Consider the following 21,659-nt stretch of genomic DNA (forward strand, 5'->3'; position numbering starts at 1 on the left):
GTTGTTGAATTTGTTGTAAATACATACAACGAATTAAAAGTCGTTAATCCATTGCAATCGGAATCTAGAATAATAGCATCGATTCGAAATTTGCTCCCATTTAAGTTACAACAGATCTTGTTTTCTACACAATGTATGAGTTTCAATCATTTATTAATGCTTGTCCAATGCTATGAAACTCAATACCATGCTTTGAATCAACAAGTAGGAGTGGGTAAAAATAAGAATAATTCAGATCATTTTGTACCTGTTCGGAATCTAAATATTAGAAGTGTGAACGATACGGAACACAACCTAAGCCGAGTAAATTCTAGCAATCAAAACGAGCGAAATAGGCAAAGTTATGTAGGGAATCCGCCTAACCTAATTAATCGTAGCAATCCTTATGTTAGACCATATAATCAAAATAGGTTTAAAAATAGACGGAATGTAGGGCGAAATTACAAGAATACAACAAACTACGTGGATAGACGTAATTGGAGGTCAAGAGATGGCACTTCGTATCAAAATCAGAATCACGATGAAACACATGTACAACATATTGTGGAACCTAATCATGATTGTGCAGTACAGTGTACTTTATTAGCATCATATGCAAGTATGAATGTAAGCTGATTACCGTTAATGAAATTAGGTTAAACCCATATCAGTTATAGATTCTTGTGAACTTTTATTTTCAAGTTTATGTGTTAATATCAATAATAAAAACAATTCTTATGACTTTGAAGTACAACACATTAAAGGAGTAGTTAAATATTTTATCACATTTTGTTTCAACGAATGATAATTTTCAAATGATTTTAATTCTTTCTTGTTAATGTGAGGAATTATAATTCGATTCATAATTGATTAAAAGGCAAAGGTTATTTATATTAGATTGATTTGTGTTGAAAACTTAATTGTCAAAGATTATGTTAAGAATAAGGTCCATTTTTATTAAGCTCATTATTCGACGACTGTTTTTATGAGCTATCCTATATGTTATTCGAACAAGATTCTTCTTTATTATGACATCTTAGTGCTACGATGTATACATTAAAATACACCATCTAACTTATTTGTTATTCTATGCGCCCTGAAAGATCAAACATTATTTGTAACATCACCTATTAATTATGGTAATTTGTGTTTCACCCTCGTTAATTATATTAATAAGCGTCGACGTTTTTAATAATAAAGGATAAATATTAATGTAATAAAAGATAAATGATAATGGAATAAAAGATTTATTGTGAATGTATTTATACGAATGAAAATAAATAATATTATATATACGAGGGTTGATCAAAATGTAACGGATGTAATCAATGGAATATCATTATTGTAAACGGACCAGTGGTTCTTGAAGATAAAAGCCAAGCTCGCTTATGACTTTTATATTCAGTCCAATTGTCGGGCGACATTTTATATAACGAAATACTTTGGCTAGATTATTAATTACCTGTACCTTGGGCAGAAAGTGCTCATACATAAGCAATATACTTAATAGAATGTCAATTTAATAATAACAAAAGAAGAATGTTTTTAATATATGTAAAAAAATATATTATGGGATAGTGTTTTTAGTTGCTATGTAATTGTTGTTTATGGATACCTAATCATCATGTCTGTGTGCATGACAGTTTGAATGAAAATATATAAAAGTGTATCAACTAATAAACCATTTGATACCGTTCATCGACTTTATAATTCTTATGAAAAGGTGAGAATAATAGTATATATAATTAATAAAGATATTTTTACATGCAAACAATTGCTACCACTCGAGATTCATATATCAACGATCGAACCAGGTTGACGACTACCCTTGGTGAGTCGTTATAACCACAAAGCTCACTTGGCGCGAGCTGGTATCGAATTGAGGACCCTATTCATCAGAAGTGAACGCTCTACCACTGAGCCACCGCGACGCCTAACAATATCTTCTGATGATATGCCAAAGAGAAGGGTTGTCTATGGGCGAAAAAATCGATCATGGTAAGAAGTCAAGTATTTATCCCATTCTCTTTAGTATTTGAAGTGAAATTCCCTTCTTATTAAACTCTACCGGGAAGATATCACTGCAATTGAAAAATACTCTTAAATGATAGTATATCTGCAAACAGACATTTACCTAAGAAACACTTCTTCCATAGTTGTTATTGAAATCCCGATTCCAGCAATTCCAACTCCTTCTTTGTGATCTTCAAGGTATTTAAGTAATTCGGGGAACTTTCTCAGTTGATCGGATGGTAGATGATAGGTCAACGTCGTGCTGCCATCATCAGAAGTTCTTTTGGATTCAGGAATTATCCTTTGAATACCCTTTGTAAGGCTATTTATGTCGCAACTGATCTCCTTTGTAATATTTAAGTTGTAACCCGTACCTGTAAGAAAGAGTTAATATCACCAATAACATCAAGTGAACCGTATGCTTAATGAAAACATTGGAAGTTCTAATCCATAAGTTCTACCGATCTTCTTACAATTCTATTCCATCACTGAAGTCACTAGCTCTATAAAATTAACCAAAGGTATAGTCTCCCTCATTGTTCACAATGTCTCTTTCCTTGTTGAAAGAACTCAGTTTACCCTTTGATCTGGTAACATTTAATTGGTTTTTAGGAGAAGAATGCATTAAGCCAAGTGTTCAATGCTATGTTGTCGGCGGAATATCACGTATCACGTATATATTGGCAGCTCACGGAGTAGATGATATTTCGAAGGCGCAAAGTCTGGGGTGTATGCTACATGTGGTAAGGCAATCATTCTCAGCTTCTGACCTGTTGTCGCCGTAGTTCCAGTGAGAGATCTTGCATTGTCGAATCACTGGATGGCGTCTTGATGGCTGTTTCTCTGGACTAATCGGCTAAAGACTGCCCAGTTGCTAACATTATAACGCACTATCTACGTGTATTATTATATTCCTAAGAAGCATCTTAAAGCGAATGATGTTTTCTTCGTTATCATATATACAATGTATTAGATGAATACAGATTACTTCTCCCAAGTTTTCCCTTTCCTTGTGGGCTGAGCCATTATTTTTTATGTGTGACGTTTACCTAGAGGTACCTTTTTTTCCTTACCTGTAACAAATCTAAAAAATAATAATAATAGTATTGATATTGGCAAGCAGAGCGATAACAAGGTTTTTTACTACACGTAACAAATCTAAAATAATAATAATAATATTTTTTATTGCATAATGGAAATTACAGTCTAATCTGCCCATTTACAATTTCCGTATAATAGGAATAAAAACATGCAAATAATGAACATAAACATAATATAAAAGCAAGTACAAGTGACACATGCACCAACAAAAAAAAAAAAAAAAAAAAAAGACACAAAAATCATGCATAAAACAAACATACTCTTATATAAAAGAAGGTGATACTCTCAGCCGTTCATGAAATGATTATACAATTGCCTTTGAATAATGCTAAAAAAATATCAATAACATTGGCAAGATCATTGGCCATTGATCAAGTTCTATACAGGGGTACGTAATTGAGGAAGTGGATAGGTTTAAAAATTTAGAATTGCTTATGCGTATGATATCTAGTTGCATGCAAGGTTATCATTGACAACAAATTCAAGTTTCCGTGGAGAAATGAATACAACATTTTAAGATCCACAATAATCCTTCTTTCAGACAATTTCAGCATACCCAACGATAACCTAACTTCCTCTAACGACAAAACTTTATAACACTTAAATTTCCTTATAACACTTATCCGATCTAAAACAGGATTAGGTATCGGGAAGAATAATCATCATTATTATAAGTTTCAATTAACCAAGTCTCAGTGACAGCAAATACATCATATTTGCAGTCTGCCACAAAACTATAAAACTGTTGATTTTTAGTTCGTAATCCACGTACATTTTGATACCATAACTCAATGTTCTCCTTGGGGGCGCGGTGGCTCAGTGGTAGAGCGTTCACCTCTGGTGCTTGGGGTTCCGGGTTCGATCCCAGCCCCCGCCAAGTGAACTTTGTGGTGGACAAACACCGTGCTCGTGGGTTTTCTCGGGGTTCTCCCGTTTCCTCCCACTTTCTTCATTCCACCATTTCACTCATCTCTCATCATCACCGTCTCCTTTAGCCTAACCGGCATAACCGTGGGACGTAAAACTCAAAGATTTCATTTTCATTTTTCAATGTTCTCCTTAACTCAACTCAATAACGCAATAATAATAATAATAATAATAATAATAATAATAATAATAATAATAATAATAATAATAATAATAATAATAATAATGTTAGTACGCAGAGTGACGGACGAGCATGACTACATGCTTGCCTTTGTTGTGGCTGCTGAGTATGTGAAGAATATAGTCACCAAATTTTTGTACTTTGCTCATGGCACACAGGTGCCTGTCTATTGTATGGTCACAGTCCATCTGTATAGCCAATTTCAGTGTTATTCAGTGTGGATCTTAAGAGGTTTCAACTTCCAAGCACTGCCAGTACTTCCCTATTTGCTTTAGTATGTCTTTTTCTTTAAATATCGTTATATTTGTGGAATGAATCCATGCAGTTGCTAGAATTTTACTATCTTGTTTTTTTTTTTTTTCAATTATTATTACTACTAGCAAACATATATTCAAATATTTACCTTTGTAAAATATTATTTAGATTTTGTGATGGGTACTGAAAGGAATGTCTAAATAAGAAAGTATATATTAAATCTAAGATGTTGAAATAATAAAATTATTTCATATATATTACAATATCTACATTAATTAAAGTTTTGATGGATAAGGTATATGATGGAAGTTCTCTTTTATCTATCTTGTGAAAACTTTTCCACAAAGAAAATATATGTAACGTGCTATTAAGTACAAATTTTACTATATAAAATATTTTTAGTGCTTGAATACTATATATATATAATGTTTTAAATTAATTACGTTTGCATTACCTTTCCTACATGGATTTAAGCATAAGTAACTTCTGACTTACAGAGTCTTCTACAATAATCCCACCACAATTTGTTTCTAAGTAAGTATGTAGAAACTCATACTAGTTTCTCTGGTATATTTCGTAAAAGTGGCAGCTTGAAATCAATCACAAAGGCATCTTTGTATTTACTGTTCAAGTTCTCAATGTAAACACACTATGTTTCACCTACGTAAGTTCTTAATCAAAGATGTGAAAGAAAAGAAAGGACTATAGGAAAATTAGAGGGAAAACTAACTTCAGTCAGTCTCATGAGTAGACATTTTACAACTGTATTTCCACGAAGACTTCGTCAAAGTCAACTTCCATTATTTCTGTAAGGTCATGTTACAATCCGTAAGAGTTGCAAGCTTTAGAACCAATAGTACACTTTTTATGTTTTAGAAAAAACAAAAAGAAAAATAGGAACTCTATAAGTGGAGTCCAATTCTTGTCTAAGTGACATTTATCCAAATTCAATCCTAGATTCTTAGTTTTAATAATAAAGTACTCGGTTACTAATTTGTCTACATTATTATGTGTATTAAATAAACATCAAATTTTGTTAATTCATGAGAATTATTATATTTTAAGAACTAGGTAAATCAGGTGTCGGATCATAACTTTTTAAAATCCCTTCGATGTTTGTATTAAAAGATGTTCCAGTAAAATACTTTTTTTTTTTTTTTTTTTTTTTTTTAATAAATCCAAAGAACATACTTTATTAACCCATAGTACCACACTTAATGAATTTCAAAATTGTATCTTCGAAATCAATTGTAACATTTATCTTATGGAAAATTTACAGCATAACTGAGCATACTAATTTCCTTCTTTCTGTGAAGAAACTATCCTAGGAACAACAAGAGTAATATATACCGTATAACTAGAATAAAAATAAAAATGAAAGTAAAATAAAGCAACTAAGGCATTGAAAACAGTGATCATCTGACGTTTGGACTTCCTTACCATTTAAAATATAATAATTTCTATGAATTAATGAAATTAAGATTTATCCTGTACAAATAATAATATACACAAGTTAGGGCATTAATTAGAGAAGAGTATATCACAGACGTTGTTTTCTTTAAAATGTAGGAGATCTGCTATTGATTTAAAACCTGGCTGCTGTGATACAAATAACAGAATGAGAAAATTATAGAAGTTAATCTTGATACAATCTCCATGGGAATATGGCTTTAAAATTGCAATATTCGTAGGACTGATTAAACTTAGATTTCTGTACAGTCTTTTTTTTTATATTCAATCTTTTAATTCTTTCATATATCTAATTAAGAACCTATACCGTCCAAGTAAGTTTGTGGTGGACAACATCATGTCCGTGATTTTTCTCAGGATACGCCCGTTTCCTCCCACATTCTCATTCTACCATTTTTCCATTACCATTCACTTGATTTAGTCATCTCTCTTTTAGCCTAAGAAACGCACCTACATGGCACATACTGTGTTTAATATTAAAAACTTGAATGGGTTCTTTGCGCGGGCAGAATACGTTTCATTTTTGAGATATTCATTTAGGACTGAATTTGGATTTAAACGGCATCGGAAGTGTAACTGTTCATCTCAGTGACCCCGAAAACTATGGATTCGACATTAATATCGGTCATTTTCAATCACTTTTTAAATATCTTCCCTCCTCCCCCTCTCCTAAGTTTCACCGTCAAAGTGGAATGATAAAAACACTCCCAGGCTCGAACCTCATGTATGTTGAAAATTTATAGAGATCGGTCGGATGGTTCAAGCGGTACAAAATCACAAACACAATGACTTTCAGTATTATATATATAGATTAAATAAATGCATAATTTATACAGCAAGCAAAATAGTAAATTTCATCGATATATTGTATAGAATTATGCCTGCAAGTAATCAGGATGTCATAGACTTAAACAATAAAGTGCTCGCAAAAACTCAATAGACTATAAAGAGGGTGTCCCTTAAGTTTCTATACATAGGAACAATAAACATTAGTTTATGAAAACAATTTTTATGCATTCTTATGTAACATGTTCAGCAGTGAAGAACATGCATTGAAATGTGTTTTCAAAACAATGAGTCATGTAGAGCATATTATATAAATAAGAATGGTTTTAGTATGGAATTGTTTATCTCTGCTATGAATGGAAACTTATGGGACACTGCATGAGAACGAGGTGGAGAATTTGATGTGATATACTTGAATTATATAGGCCTGAAGTTCGAAACTATAAGGTCATGTTCATAATGATGAGTACTGCTTAAACACTTAAGTTTTCAATGGGTTCTCTCATAGCTAAATGGTTAGCATTATCACTTTTCACTCAGGAGATCCGAGTTCGATTCATGTGAAAATACAGTCGTATAGATCGCACGTTGAACTGTATGTCTATAGATCTCCATCTTATGTTGAAAAGAAACACTATTTCAAGCAACAATGACTGAATTTTAAGAGCTTCCTAATAGATGAGTAGTTTCTCTTATGTTTTGTATGATTCGGATTCCACGTTGAACTATAGATCATCAAATGAGATATCTCATTCTACGGTAAACTAACGATTTTACTCAATAGTATTGGAACTCTTTAACATATATTCTTTTAGTATCAGAGAAAAGTATTTAAAACTATCTTCAACGTAAAAATATTTTAAAAATAATAATCTCACTGCCCGAATATCGTTAGAATTCATTTGTTTAAAATCAGTTTTTTAAACTCTAGTTGTCAACTAACCATAAGCTTTCTTGAGAAACATGGGTGATCCGTAACACAATAGTTGTCCATAAGACATTATGGCAATTTTATCTCCCAAAGCGTCAGCTTCTTCCATAGAATGCGTTGTTATTATGATGGTCTTGTCTCCTCGCATTCTCTGAAGGAAAAAGAAAAATAGAGAGAAAAGTATTGAACATTAATTTAACTTAAAAATTGTTAATTAAGCACTCAAGAAAGATTCTCCAGTACAGCTTATTATCATTATTGTTATTAAACTACACTATGTGATCAAAAGTATTCGGACACCTGGCTGAAAATGACTTACAAGTTCGTGGCGCCCTCCATCGGTACTGTTGGAATTCAATATGGTGCTGGCCTACCCTTAGCCTTGATTACAGCTTCCACTCTCGCAGACATACTTTCAATCATGTGCTGGAAGGTTTCTTGGGGAATGGCAGCCCATTCTTCACAGAGCGCTGAACTGAGGAGAGGTATCAATGGAGGTCGGTGAGGCCTGGCGCGAAGTCGGCGTTCCAAAACATCCCAAAGGTGTTCTATAGGATTCAAGTCAGAACTCTGTACAGGCCAGTCCATTACAGGGATGTTATGGTCGTGTAACCACTCCGCCATAGGTCGTGCAGTATGAACAGGTGCTCGATCGTGTTGAAAGATGCAATCGCTATCCACGACTTGCTCTTCAACAGTGGGAAGCAAGAAGGTGCTTAAAATATCAATGTAGGCCTGCACTGTGAGAGTGCCACGCAAAACAACAAGGGGTGTAAGCTCCCTTCAAGAAAAACACGACCACACCATAACACCACCACCTCCGAATTTTACTGTTGGCACTACACACGCTGACAGATGACGTTCACCGGGCATTCGCCATACCCACACCCTGCCATCAGATCGCCACATTGTGTACCATGATTCGTCACTCCACACAACGTTTTTCCATTGTTCAGTCGTCCAATGTTTGCGCTCTTTACAACAAGCGAGGTGTCGTTTAGCATTTACCTGCGCAATGTGTGGCTTATGAGCAGCCGCTCGACCATGAAATCAGTTTTCTCACCTCACGCCTAACTGTCATAGCACTTGGAGTGGGCCCTTATGCAGTTTGGAATTCCTGTGTGATGGTCTGGATAGATGCCTACTACACTTTACGACCCTCTTGAACTCTCGGCGGTCTCTGTCAATCAACAGACGAGGCCTGTACGCTATTGTTCTGTACGTGTCCCTTCACGTTTCCACTTCACTATCACACCAGACACAGTGGACCTAGGGATGTTTAGGAGTGTGGAAATCTCGCATACAGACTTCTGACGCAAGTAACACCCAATCACCTGACCACGTTCGAAGTCCGTGTGTTCCGCAGAGCGTCCCATTCTGCTTTCTTACGATGTCTAATGACTACTGAGGTCACTGATAATGAGTTCCTGGCAGTAGGTGGCAGCACAATGCACCTAATATGAAAAACGTATGTTTTGAGGGATGTCCGGATACTTTTGATCACATAGTGTATGTAATTAATATCATTGCAATCAGTGCTAGATCCACATGCAGAAATAGCAGTTCTCATTATTTCGCTGGGAAACATCCAGCTTTTTCAGAACGAAAAGATAAAAACTAAGGCTGAACAGGATTAGGTACACGGGGTATGGATTCTTCTACAAAAATAATTAAAACGAAAACGAAAACAATACTAAAAGTCTATCGCCCAATATTCTCATACTAGTAGGTAGGATGGCACGGTGGCTTAGTGGCAAAGTGCTCACTTTTGATGCAAGAGGTCATTAGTTCCATTACTGGCCATGAGAATTTCCGATAGAAGTATTGTATCCGTGGGGTTCTCCCATTTCCTCCCACCTTCTCATTCCACCAAATATTTCACTATCATTCACCTATATTACTCATTTAGCCTAAATGTAACTGCTTTTGATGAATAGACTAAACGTCTATGGGTTTCTTTGTTTTCTTTTTTGAAATGATAAACAACAGTTTGAAATTCAGATCAAATTATTAACAAAAATGTATTAGTATTTGTCCCCGATTTTTGCCCAAAGACAAGTTAAAATAGATAAGTTACAATTTTCTATACTGTAACTTATTATTTTACGCAGTGGCGTAGCACACATTTTGCGCCCCCCCCCCCGCAAACTATAGAGAAGGGGCCCTAGTTGTAAAGCCGACAGAAGTAAGATTGAAGTTCTACTTCTTTAAATCTTTATTCATCGTAAGACTTTGGGGCCCCCCGCACTGCGGGGGTTGCGAGGCCAGCTGCTACGCCACTGATTTTACGTCTCTCTTATTATTACTATTATTGTAACATTTTTATTATTTTTAACACATTTTATTTTTATTTTTTTATTAACGTTGTATTCGTTCCGTTTATATACAGTATATTTACATTATTATACATTAAAAGCAAAACAAAATTGTACTTAACCACTTACAAGCAACATATCCCAAATTCTTCGTCTTGCTTCCGGATCAAGTCCTGTTGTTGGTTCATCAAGAATCACAATCTTAAAAAAGAAAAAATGATTGTAAATTATTTAAAGTGCCTCACGGGAGTTTAAAAAAAATGTTGAAAAATTCAGTTCTGCAAGTCTTCACTTAGGCAGAGACAGGACTTAATTTGAGCTAGGCATGCAGCTTTAATTTCATTTTAAATGTTTGAGTCCCAAAAACAAATGGGGAAAGGTAATGATCTGATCATCAAAAATATATACATAAGCATACACATACAAAGAATATACTAAGAGAATTTTCTTTAAGGTTATTCAGAACGTCCAAACAGTTTGTGTCTAAAACGATAGATGGCGCCACCGTCACCAATGTTAACATATACAACTAATAAAATTAAAACAATCAAATATAAAATAAACAGTTCAAAAATTAAGCAAAAACGGATATAATCTGGTTAATGGACGTTACAAAATCTAGGGAATGGTACGTGTCGATTTCAGATATTGTTATTAGTTTCATTGTTAGAGGCCACCATTGTTAAGTAAACAATCAACTTTATCTGCCGTACTTTCTACCAGAAACTGACCAAACTTTGCACACCCATTTAAGATTAAAATATCTAGGGAATGGTACGTGTGGATTCCACATATTGTTGTTAGTTTCATTGTTAGAGGCCACCATTGTTAAATAAACAATCAACTTTATCTGCCACACTTTCTACCACAAACTGACCAAACTTGGCATACCCATCGGATTACAACTGAGATATCTACTGAATGGTACCAGTCGATTTCACATATTGTTGTTAGTTTCATTGTTCGAGGCCGCCATTATTAAATAAACAATCGTTGGATTTCTCCATTGTTAGATAAACAATCAACTTTATCTGCCATACTTTCTATCACAAACTAACCAAGCTTGGCACACTCATTTACGATTGAGATATCAATGGAATGGTACGTGTCGATTTCACCTATTGTTGTTACTTTCATTGTTAGAGGCCGCCATTGTTAAATGAACAATCAACTTTATCTGCCATACTTCCTACCAGAAACTGGCCAAACGTTGCACACACATTTAAGATTAAAATATCTAGGAAAGGATATGTGTCGTTTTCTTATATTGTTGTTAGTTTCATTGTTGAAGATCACCATTGTTAAATAAACATTCGTTGGATTTCTCTATTGTTAAATAAACGATTAACTTTATCTGTCATAATTTCTACCACAAACTAAGCAAACTTTTCACACTTATGAACGATTGAGATATCTATGGAATGGTATGTGTCGATTTCACATATTGTTGTTCTTTCATTGTTGAAGGCCACCATTGTTAAATAAACAATCTTTGGATTTCTAAATTGTTACATAAACAATCAACTTTATCTTACACTCTTTCTACCAAAAACTAATCAAATTTGGCGCACTCATTTACCATTGAGATATCTATGAAACGGTACGTGTCGATTTCACTTATTTTTGTTAGTTTCATTGTTAGAGGCCACCATTGTTAAATAAAAAATCAACTTTATGTGCCACACTTTTTAACAGAAACTGACCAAACTTTGCACACCCATTTAAGATTGAAATATCTAGGGAATGGTATGTGTCGATTTCACATATTGTTGTTAGTTTCATTGTTGAAGGCCACCATTGTTAAAGAAACAATCAAGTTTTTCTGCCACACTTTCTACAACAACCTAAACAAAATTTGCAGACTCGTTTAAGATTAAGATATCTATGGAACGATATGGGTCGATTTCACATATTGCTGATACTTTCATTGTTAGAGGCCACCATTGTTAAATGAACAATCAACTTTATCTGCCATACTTTCTACCACAAACTGGCCAAACTTGGCACACCCATTTAAGATTGAAATATCTAGGCAATGGTACGTGTGGATTCCACATATTGTTGTTAGTTTCATTGTTGAAGACCACCATTGTTAAATACACAATCGTTGGATTTCTCCATTATTAGATATACAGTCAACTTTATCTGTCATATTTTCTGCCACAAACTAACCAAACTTGGCACACTCATTTACGATTGAGATATCTAGGAAATAGTACGTGTTGATTCCACATATTGTTGTTAGTTTCATTGTTGAAGGCCACCATCGTTAAACAAAGAATCAACTTTATCTGCCGTACTTTCTACCAGAAACTGGCCAAACGTTGCACACGCATTTAAAATTAAAATATCTAGTAAATGGTACGTGTGGATTCCACATATTGTTGTTAGTTTCATTATTGAAGGCCACCATTGTTATATAAACAATGGTTGGATTTCTCTATTATTAAATATACAGTAACTTTATCTGTAATATTTTCTACCACAAACTAACCAAACTTGGCACACTCATTTACGATTGAGATATCTATGGAATGGTGCGTGTTGATTTTACTTATTGTTGTTACTTTCATTGTTAGAGGCCACCATTGTTAAATGAACAATCAACTTTATCTGCCATACTTTCTATCACAAACTAACCAAGCTTGGCACACTCATTTACGACTGAGATATCAATGGAATGGTATGTGTCGATTTCACCTATTGTTGTTACTTTCATTGTTAGAGGCCGCCATTGTTAAATGAACAATCAACTTTATCTGCCATACTTCCTACCAGAAACTGGCCAAACGTTGCACACGCATTTAAAATTAAAATATCTAGGGAAAGATATGTGTCGTTTTCTCATATTGTTGTTAGTTTCATTGTTGAAGATCACCATTGTTAAGTAAACATTCGTTGGATTTCTCTATTGTTAAATAAACGATTAACTTTATCTGTCATAATTTCTACCACAAACTAAGCAAACTTTTCACACTTATGAACGATTGAGATATCTATGGAATGGTATGTGTCGATTTCACATATTGTTGTTCTTTCATTGTTGAAGGCCACCATTGTTAAATAAACAATATTTGGATTTCTAAATTGTTACATAAACAATCAACTTTATCTTACACTCTTTCTACCAAAAACTAATCAAATTTGGCGCACTCATTTACCATTGAGATATCTGTGAAACGGTACGTGTCGATTTCACTTATTTTTGTTAGTTTCATTGTTAGAGGCCACCATTGTTAAATAAAAAATCAACTTTATGTGCCACACTTTTTAACAGAAACTGACCAAACTTTGCACACCCATTTAAGATTAAAATATCTAGGGAATGGTATGTGTCGATTTCACATATTGTTGTTAGTTTCATTGTTGAAGGCCACCATTGTTAAAGAAACAATCAAGTTTTTCTGCCACACTTTCTACAACAACCTAAACAAAATTTGCAGACTCATTTAAGATTTAAGATTAAGATATCTATGGAACGATATGGGTCGATTTCACATATTGCTGATAGTTTCATTGTTATAGGCTACCATTGTTAAATAAACAATCAACTTTGTCATACGTTCTACCAGAAACTGACGAAATTTTGCACACAAATTTAAGTTTTAAATATCTAGGGAATGCTACGTGTCGATTTCATGTATTGTTGTTAGTTTCGTTGCTGAAGACCACCATTGTTAAATACACAATCGATGGATTTCTAAATTGTTAAATAAACAAACAACTTTACCTGCCATACTTTCTACCATAAACTAACCAAACTTGGCACACTCATTTGCGATTAAGATGTCTATGGAATGATACGTGTCGATTTCACATATTGTTGTTAGTTTTCTTGTTAGAGAAAACCATTATTAAATAAACAATCATCTTTATCAGCCATACTTTTTAGCAGAAACTGGCCAAACTTTGCATACCCATTTAAGATTGAAATATCTATGGAATGGTATGTGTCGATTTCACATATTGTTTGTGTTTCATTGTTGAAGATCACCATTGTTAAATAAACAATCATTGGATTTCTTCTTTGTTAAATAAACAATCAACTTTATCTTACATACTTTCTACCACAAACTAACCAAACTTTGCACACCCATTTAAGATTGAAATATCTAGGAAATAGTACGTGTTGATTCCACATATTGTTGTTAGTTTCATTGTTGAAGGCCACCATCGTTAAACAAAGAATCAACTTTGCTATATTTTGTACCAGAAACTGAGCAAACTTGGCACACCCATCGGATTACCACTGAGTTATCTATGAAATGGTACTTGTCGATTTCAGTTGTTGTTGTTAGTTTCATTGTTAGAGGCCACCATTGTTAAATAAACAATCAACTTTATCTGTCATACTTTCTACCAGAAACTAACGAAACTTTGCTTACCTATTTACGATTGAAATGTCTATGGAATGGTACATGCCGATTATCAAGGGCTAACAAGCCCTAGCCAAATTGTGTGTAATACGTCATTATGCTTGGGATCAAAAGATAATTATTCGTGATCAAACGAGCTGGCCAAATTCCGATTGAATTTGTTTTCATGGTGGCTGTGGTGGAGGGGCTAACAAGTCATCGGTAAATGTTATTGTTCGGAAAATGGAATAGTGCAAAAAAATAAACATATTTCATTCAGAACTTTGTTGTGCCTGCTTTGTAACCAGTGTGAATTAGTTGTGTGCCGCCAGATTACTTTTCATTCTTTTTTTTTCTTTGCCTCAGGTGGAGCGGGATGGCCCCCTACAGCGTTCCTAGAATTACACTCTAAAAGCCCACAGTGTTCCTAGAGCTGCACTCTAAAATCCCCTCCCATATAACTGACCTTTGTTTCACAGCAGACACCTCACATTTGAACTCTGTTGAGATTCTGTGTAAGTTTGTCGGTTGTACGCACAAATTGAGAGTATAAACATGTATTAGGGAATGAGAAGTTCTGGAAATAAATTTGCAAGCTGAATATTTTTTCGCGACATAAGTGAAGAGTAATTGTATATCCTTGAAGAGTACCCTGGAGAGTAAGAAAACTCTAAGCAAAATAATCATTGAATAAATAGCAATGTAATCTCAGTAATGTACATATGGCATGTTGTATTTCTACCAGATTGTCAGAGCACTAATTCTCTCATTTTTTGATGTGAGCGGTCTCGCTATCAAATCTCCAGAAGAACATTAAAAAAAAGATGTATTTAGGTCTATTCCATTTTAAACAAACGAAATACGTTGCGTAAAAGAACTTTCCATGTTAAAATATTTGATGGGTAGAGTAGTTTGTGTGGGATTTGATTGTTATTGCATGTATCTATTGCATGCTGATTGGGTAGCTGGGAAGGCAGCCAAGATATTCATTCTGACGGTTGCAAGCCCGTGAAAATACAGAGCAACAGTTACTCCAAGGGAGTAGATAATAGATAAAAAAAAAAAAAAAAACTACCGTGAGGGAGAGAGCCGAAAAGAGTTTATAGTATGAAATTTTGTCCACAACTAGGTAAGTTCCGCCAGGAACGCAGGATCACCTGTATATGGCTCTCATTGTTGAGACACTAAAATTTTTCAATTAATCGTATACGGAAGATAAACATAAAATAAACTATTTTTATTTATTTACTTATTCCTCGGGGGGTAGTCTATCTCAGAAGATTACGATTAGCATAATTCTATGTTTCAGGGGTGCGCTTCCAATCCACCTCCCAGAGGCGGTTTTTGGGTGGGCGAACCGGACCTTGTCCTTAGATCCACACATTAATTAAAGTATATGTAACACACATGTACGTATGTGTGTGTGTGTGCGTATGATATGTGTATATGTATGTATGCTAAATGTAAAATATTTTTGAACCAATGTTTCCAATCCAAATAATAGAGCCCCACGGCTCCAACTCGCCAAAAACAAATTCCGCCTGTGTCACCTTCTACACATCAGCGGCTATGCCCATAGTATATTCTACGATAACAATTGACTGAATGTGCTTTTCAAGTTTCTAGCTCATTTTCTTGGAAAGATAATGTGTAAGACTCTCTTAGTGTTGCAACGAGACGAGACAGGACTCTTTGAAGCGAGACACGATACAATACGAAACGTTTCGTAAAACGTCTTGTCTCGTGTCTCGAAAAATACAAACACAGTTTCTGAATTTGCTTAAAAATTTATTAACTCGGAATAAATTATTTGCCTTCGAAATGTATACCATCTTTTATTATTTCAAATGATCCAAATGATTCAACGTTTCAAACCCTACAAAGAACAGGGAATACCTAAAGCACTTTTTAAAAATGACTCTTACAAACAGCTTTCACTTCCATTTTTCAATCGATTCAAGTTTAATTATTTTGTGATAGTGCTCCAGATTCAAATACAATGTAAAGCGTTCATTGAGATCAGTGTTTCAGAAGATTTTATTCCGGGGGCTGGTGGAGATATCTACGTATAAAAATCCTTTAATAGAAGTACAAGTATGCGTAGAAGTGGCAATTTTATCAGTAACTAACTATTGTTTCATGGTCTTTCTCGTTCCGAACCAAGACAGAAACGTGTCAGCCTTTCTCGACACTGAGTTTCGAAAAAGATTCTGATTTGACAATAAAATTTATCTTTTTTATCCTTTTATGCTGTTATTCGAAGATAAACCATTTTTTAAATGGGAACGTTACATAGGCCTCCTTATTTGTTGAAGTGGCGCCAGGGGTTCTGAAAAAAGGATATCAGAATAAATGGGGAAATCTTGCTTTTCGTCTGTACTGACGGTATTGACAAATGTTCCTATCGAAGTAATTACGGGTTCAGTCGAAACTAAGCAGTCGTTGCTGGAGGATTGCAGTCGTGTTTTGTGTTGTGCTCTGTTAACCAAACTAGGTTAAAAGTTATAATTTTAACCACTTGGTTTAACAGCTCTTTTGTGGGCCTCAGCCTTTCTGGTGTTGCCACGAGACGAGACAGAACCATTCGATACGAGACGAGACGGACACATCTTTTCTAGACGAGACGACACAGCCAGAAGTCTCGTCTTGTCTCATTTCGTCTCGTGGCAACACTAGACTCTCTAGATATATCAGTGCAAGGTATGACAACGTTCCTCACGGAGCACATGTTAGCTCTCAGCCTCTTTCTTTCACTGATGTTTGTTTACGTAGTAGATGAATATATAGAGAGTAACAAAAGGATGAGATATGCAGATTCTCCTGAAACCACATTAAAATTGTAGCAGTATTTGGAGCTTGTTATAAATGGATTTACCGGGGAACTAAAATAATTCTGGGAACTGATCATACAGTATTGATATAAATAAACATGGAAACAAGTAAATACAAAGAACTGAAATCGTGAATTGTTTTCAAAATACAGAAATCTCGAAGGAATATCTGTTTAGGCGGCTTTAATTGTAAAGGAATTTTGAATAAATTTGCATCCCCTGAATTCTTATACATAAAAAATAGAAATCTTTCTTTTAGCGTACGAATGAGATGCTTTAGGAAATTAGATTAAGATAATTAAAATGATACTGTCCTTTGCAAAATTTAAGAGGAATACCATGATCGAAAAAGCATGAATCAAACTATAAAGGTTAGTGGTAGCTTTTGCCATTTCTTACGACCACTATACGCACCTTATTGAGAAAAATTTATTCGTATTATAAAACCGATATCATTCAATAAATGTCAAATTTAACAGATCTTGAGAGATGAAATGACAAAAATTGTCATTACCTCTGTCGCATAAGATATTCTAGCTTTGTGACCATGTTATTATATGACTTTCACGATAAGTAACAAGGAGAATATAAATCCCAAGTTCAAAACGTAAGGAAAGAAACCGGCTGTTCGCGCTTCAAATTATGAAAAATGTACCAAAATGGTTGAAATTATGATTTTGTATTTCTTTACGAGAAAGAAGAATAAAAATAAAAATTGGAGCAATTCTAATCATGTATGTATAAGTCCACTATCTTCTTCAAGTTACTAAACTAACTTCAAGTGTTTCAACCATTTTTGACACATAACTCGAAAACTTTTAGAGATATTAGAGGCAAGAATACGTGGTTGATAATGAGCTTTTTAATTATGTCACAATACTTTTGAACTTTACCTTATGAGAAATGGCATATTCCAAAATTAATTCAGTACCACCCTAACCTGAATTTTACCAAATGATTAGCGAAAGTGATACGGTGTGCATCGTCCAGGGATTAATTCCCGGTGTGGCACTCAAACATTTATGTGTTGACCAAATATCGAGAGAAAAGTTGGGAAACTAAAAGATAGCGGACTTCAATCTAGACAGCCGGCGACGTTGGGTGTGGTTGTGCTTACTACTAACATAAGCCCGCTGCAGGCTCAGATCACAAGGGACTGTTGCGCCAGGATTATCTATCTATCTATCTATCTATCTATCTATCTATCTATCTATCTATATCTATCTATCTATCTATCTATCTATCTATCTATCTATCTATATCTATATATCTATCTATCTATATATATATATATATATATATATATATATATATATATATATATATATATATATATTGGTGTTATTATTTTACCTTACATTCTCTCAGTAGCGTAAGTAAGGACGAATGGGCCTCCCCGCAAAAATGTTAAACGGACCCCCTCTTTCCACATTCATGAGTCACGTAAAATTTACAGAGAACAGTTTTGACTTTCTATGTTCTATCTAGTGAGTCACAATTTGCTCATATGCAAAAAAATGCACATTATTATTATTATTATTATTATTATTATTATTATTATTATTATTATTATTATTATTATTATTATTATTATTATTATTATTATATTGTGCTATAGTTTTCGTCTATTCTGCTATACCAAATTCGAGAGTCTACGACATCCGACATTTTTAATGAGGTGTGGTCGTCCCACTTTTTGTTGTTTGGTTCGATGCTGGTTTCACTGTTCTTTTCCCATCTTTGAAATACATAAGCACGGCAGATCGCGAAAACTCGACAAGTCGCGTTGTTTCCGAAATGAAGCTCCCAGCCACTTAGTCACCCTGATATATCGTCGTCCTTCCCCATTCAAGGCACAAGCATCACACTGACTAATCGAGTGAGATTCTTGTCGTGTTTGGCGCGCGGTTGTGTTATGCCTTGTAGCTCTTATCTCAGCCTAATGATTTCGTTCAAAAAGTAGCGAGTGGTCATAATGTTTTCGCTGGTCAGTAAAAGTTTTGTTGGCATTTAATTTACTAAATAATCGCTCAGGTGTTACCGTCTTCATAGGTAAAAATGAGATATAGTTGGAACATCACATAATTTTTAACATCTTAACATTATAAAGTTTAACTTCGAAACTGAAATGGGCCTCTTTCTGTTCTGGGCCTCTCAATGTTGCGGGCCCTGCAGGCCCTTTAGTTGCGCCACATCATTCTCTCTACTCAGAAGGATAGGGACAAATAGAAAAGTCAAAATTCATTTTGTCCATTTTTCATGCATCATACACTTCAGAAAAAAAATCATATAATACTGATATGTAAGAAAATATTAGTATTGTTTGTCTGTTTTCTGTATACAAAGAACCATTTAGGTTCTTTTTATCTCATATTCTGGTAATAATCAAAAAAAGAAAAGAGTTTCATGTGATAAACGTACGAAAGATAATTTGTCAACGCGATGCGAATGACGTTCTCTGCAACCTAATTCCCGTTTTTCGTACAAAAACTCTATTCCTACCTGCAAAAAGAAAAGATTTATGTTACTCATCAATGGTTGAGGTTTTGCCCTGCGGCTGAACAACACGGCTTGTATAAATAGACTCTGACTGACTGCAGGTGCACGAAAAAAAAAAAAACTGTTGGATTCCTCTCCCCGCCCACTTCAAGTGTGGATATCCTGGACACATTCAAACTGAGCGGTACGATCTTTCAGTTCTTCCCAGTAGAGGTACCAGCAGTGATTGCTAAATGAAAAAGTGAGCATCTGGTGGCGAAAAGGCGAAGTGCTCGGACAAGGGGGAGTTCACAGGAACCTTAAGTGAGAGCATACAAATTCATGTGATGTAAAATTATCAAATGGAATTTACCTTTGATTCTCCAATGAGTGCCATTCCAAGACATAGTTTTCGTTTCATTCCTCCAGACAACTTAGATGCTATGCAATTTGCCTTCTTTGTGAGATCTAAATCAGCCAATAGAGTTTTAGCTTCACTTCTAGCTGTACTGAGACTTCGACCTTTTAGCTGGAAAAAGTAACACATTTGAAAGAAATTAAAAATAGTTTATAACATACAGTGTTTCAATTCAAGACTGTTTTCAACTGTTTCTCTGTTTTCAACTCAAGACTGTTAAACGCGACGTATTTGAAGTTGGTGGTGTTACCCGAAATATATTGGCATTTTCACTTGAATAATTTGCACGCTGGATGATACTGACAGAAATAATGGGTCTCATCACATATCTTTGTAGTGGTTTGGCATTTTTTTTACTTTTTATTTTTTTTACTTATTTATTTATTTATTTATTTTTTTTTTTTTACGAGAACATTATCAATAAGTCAAGATTCAGGTATTTTGAATAATATCAACTAACGGGTCAGTATTGAGTTTGAAATAATCCCGATTATTTAGTTCGTTTAATATTTTATTTCCACAATCATCCCTACCAATTAAAGTGAATTTGTTTCTTTTTATCTGCATTGATGCACCAACAATTGTTTCTCTGCAATCATACTTAAATTTCTTCAAAATGTGTTCAGATTTTGACACCATCCTGTTTTTCGTTATAGTTACAAATGTAATTGCCCATTTACATTCAATTTTGAAATTTTCTTCTTCTATGATATCTTTTATTCCTAATGAGAGATCAAAGATAGGATAAAATGCGACTTAGCTGCATTATACACACTTAAATAAGATACTTGGTAAGTGGTGATTAGGACTACCTTCTGAATAAAGATAATCTGCAATATATATATATATATATATACATACATATATGTGTACAGGTATTAGTAGTTAGGCTAGTGCACTAATTTTAATACACACACATATATATATATATATATATAGATAGATAGATAGATAGATAGTGCAATAACAGGTATAACTCACAATATATTGGGAACATAAATTGGCCGTAAGTACTGATAAAATTTCTGTAAGTTTCTTAAATTATCACTGTTAGTACAAAACGACAATGTAAATATCTTATTGTGGAAAAGAAATTCTTAAGCCATTAGTGGCCCTGAAAATGAGTGTCCGAGTGTAACATTCGAAATATTGGAAGAAAAATTCTTCGAACAACATTAGTAGGTAAGTAATTTTGAAATATTGCATTATATTCTATACGCTCCATAAGTAATTGCACATAACATTGTCGCCTTTATTATGTAATGCATAAAAATGAAAAGATTACTTGTATGCATCTACTGTACTCTTAGTGAAAGTAGCTTCGAATAACGCTCGATCCATCTCAGTATTACTCATCTGATTCTGTTTTCTCCCTGGCTTCTACACTTTCCAATGGATCACAATAGTTATCCTCTTGTGTAAATATTGCTAATAAAAACGTGAAATTGTTAGTAAAATAAGACATTTTAAGGTATTACAAAGGGATTTTAAAAAATTACATCCCTACGCCAAGCTCAATAAATCAGGATGAAATCACCCTTAAAATATAAATTCTTAAGATATTAGAACACATTACTTCTGAAAGAAATAGAATATTTAGAATTATCTTGATATGAAGC

At 34.2% G+C, this 21,659-nt stretch overlaps 1 protein-coding gene across 1 annotated transcript in view; it reads right to left on the minus strand.

Moving 5' to 3' along the window:
• The window catches only part of LOC145660862 (phospholipid-transporting ATPase ABCA3-like), a 157,083-nt gene that overhangs the window by 22,520 nt on the left and 112,904 nt on the right, over nt 1–21,659 (minus strand). Inside the window, exons 11-14 of the mRNA XM_081726288.1 lie at nt 19,996–20,151; nt 10,088–10,159; nt 7,656–7,794; nt 2,114–2,366 (exon numbers count right to left, since the gene is read on the minus strand). Coding sequence (XP_081582414.1) covers nt 2,114–2,366; nt 7,656–7,794; nt 10,088–10,159; nt 19,996–20,151 — 620 coding nt within the window. The remainder of the gene's footprint in view (nt 1–2,113; nt 2,367–7,655; nt 7,795–10,087; nt 10,160–19,995; nt 20,152–21,659) is intronic.

This window comes from Thermobia domestica, chromosome 9 (assembly GCF_964235325.1).
Source record: "Thermobia domestica chromosome 9, izTheDome1.hap1.1, whole genome shotgun sequence".
NCBI lineage: Eukaryota > Metazoa > Arthropoda > Insecta > Zygentoma > Lepismatidae > Thermobia > Thermobia domestica.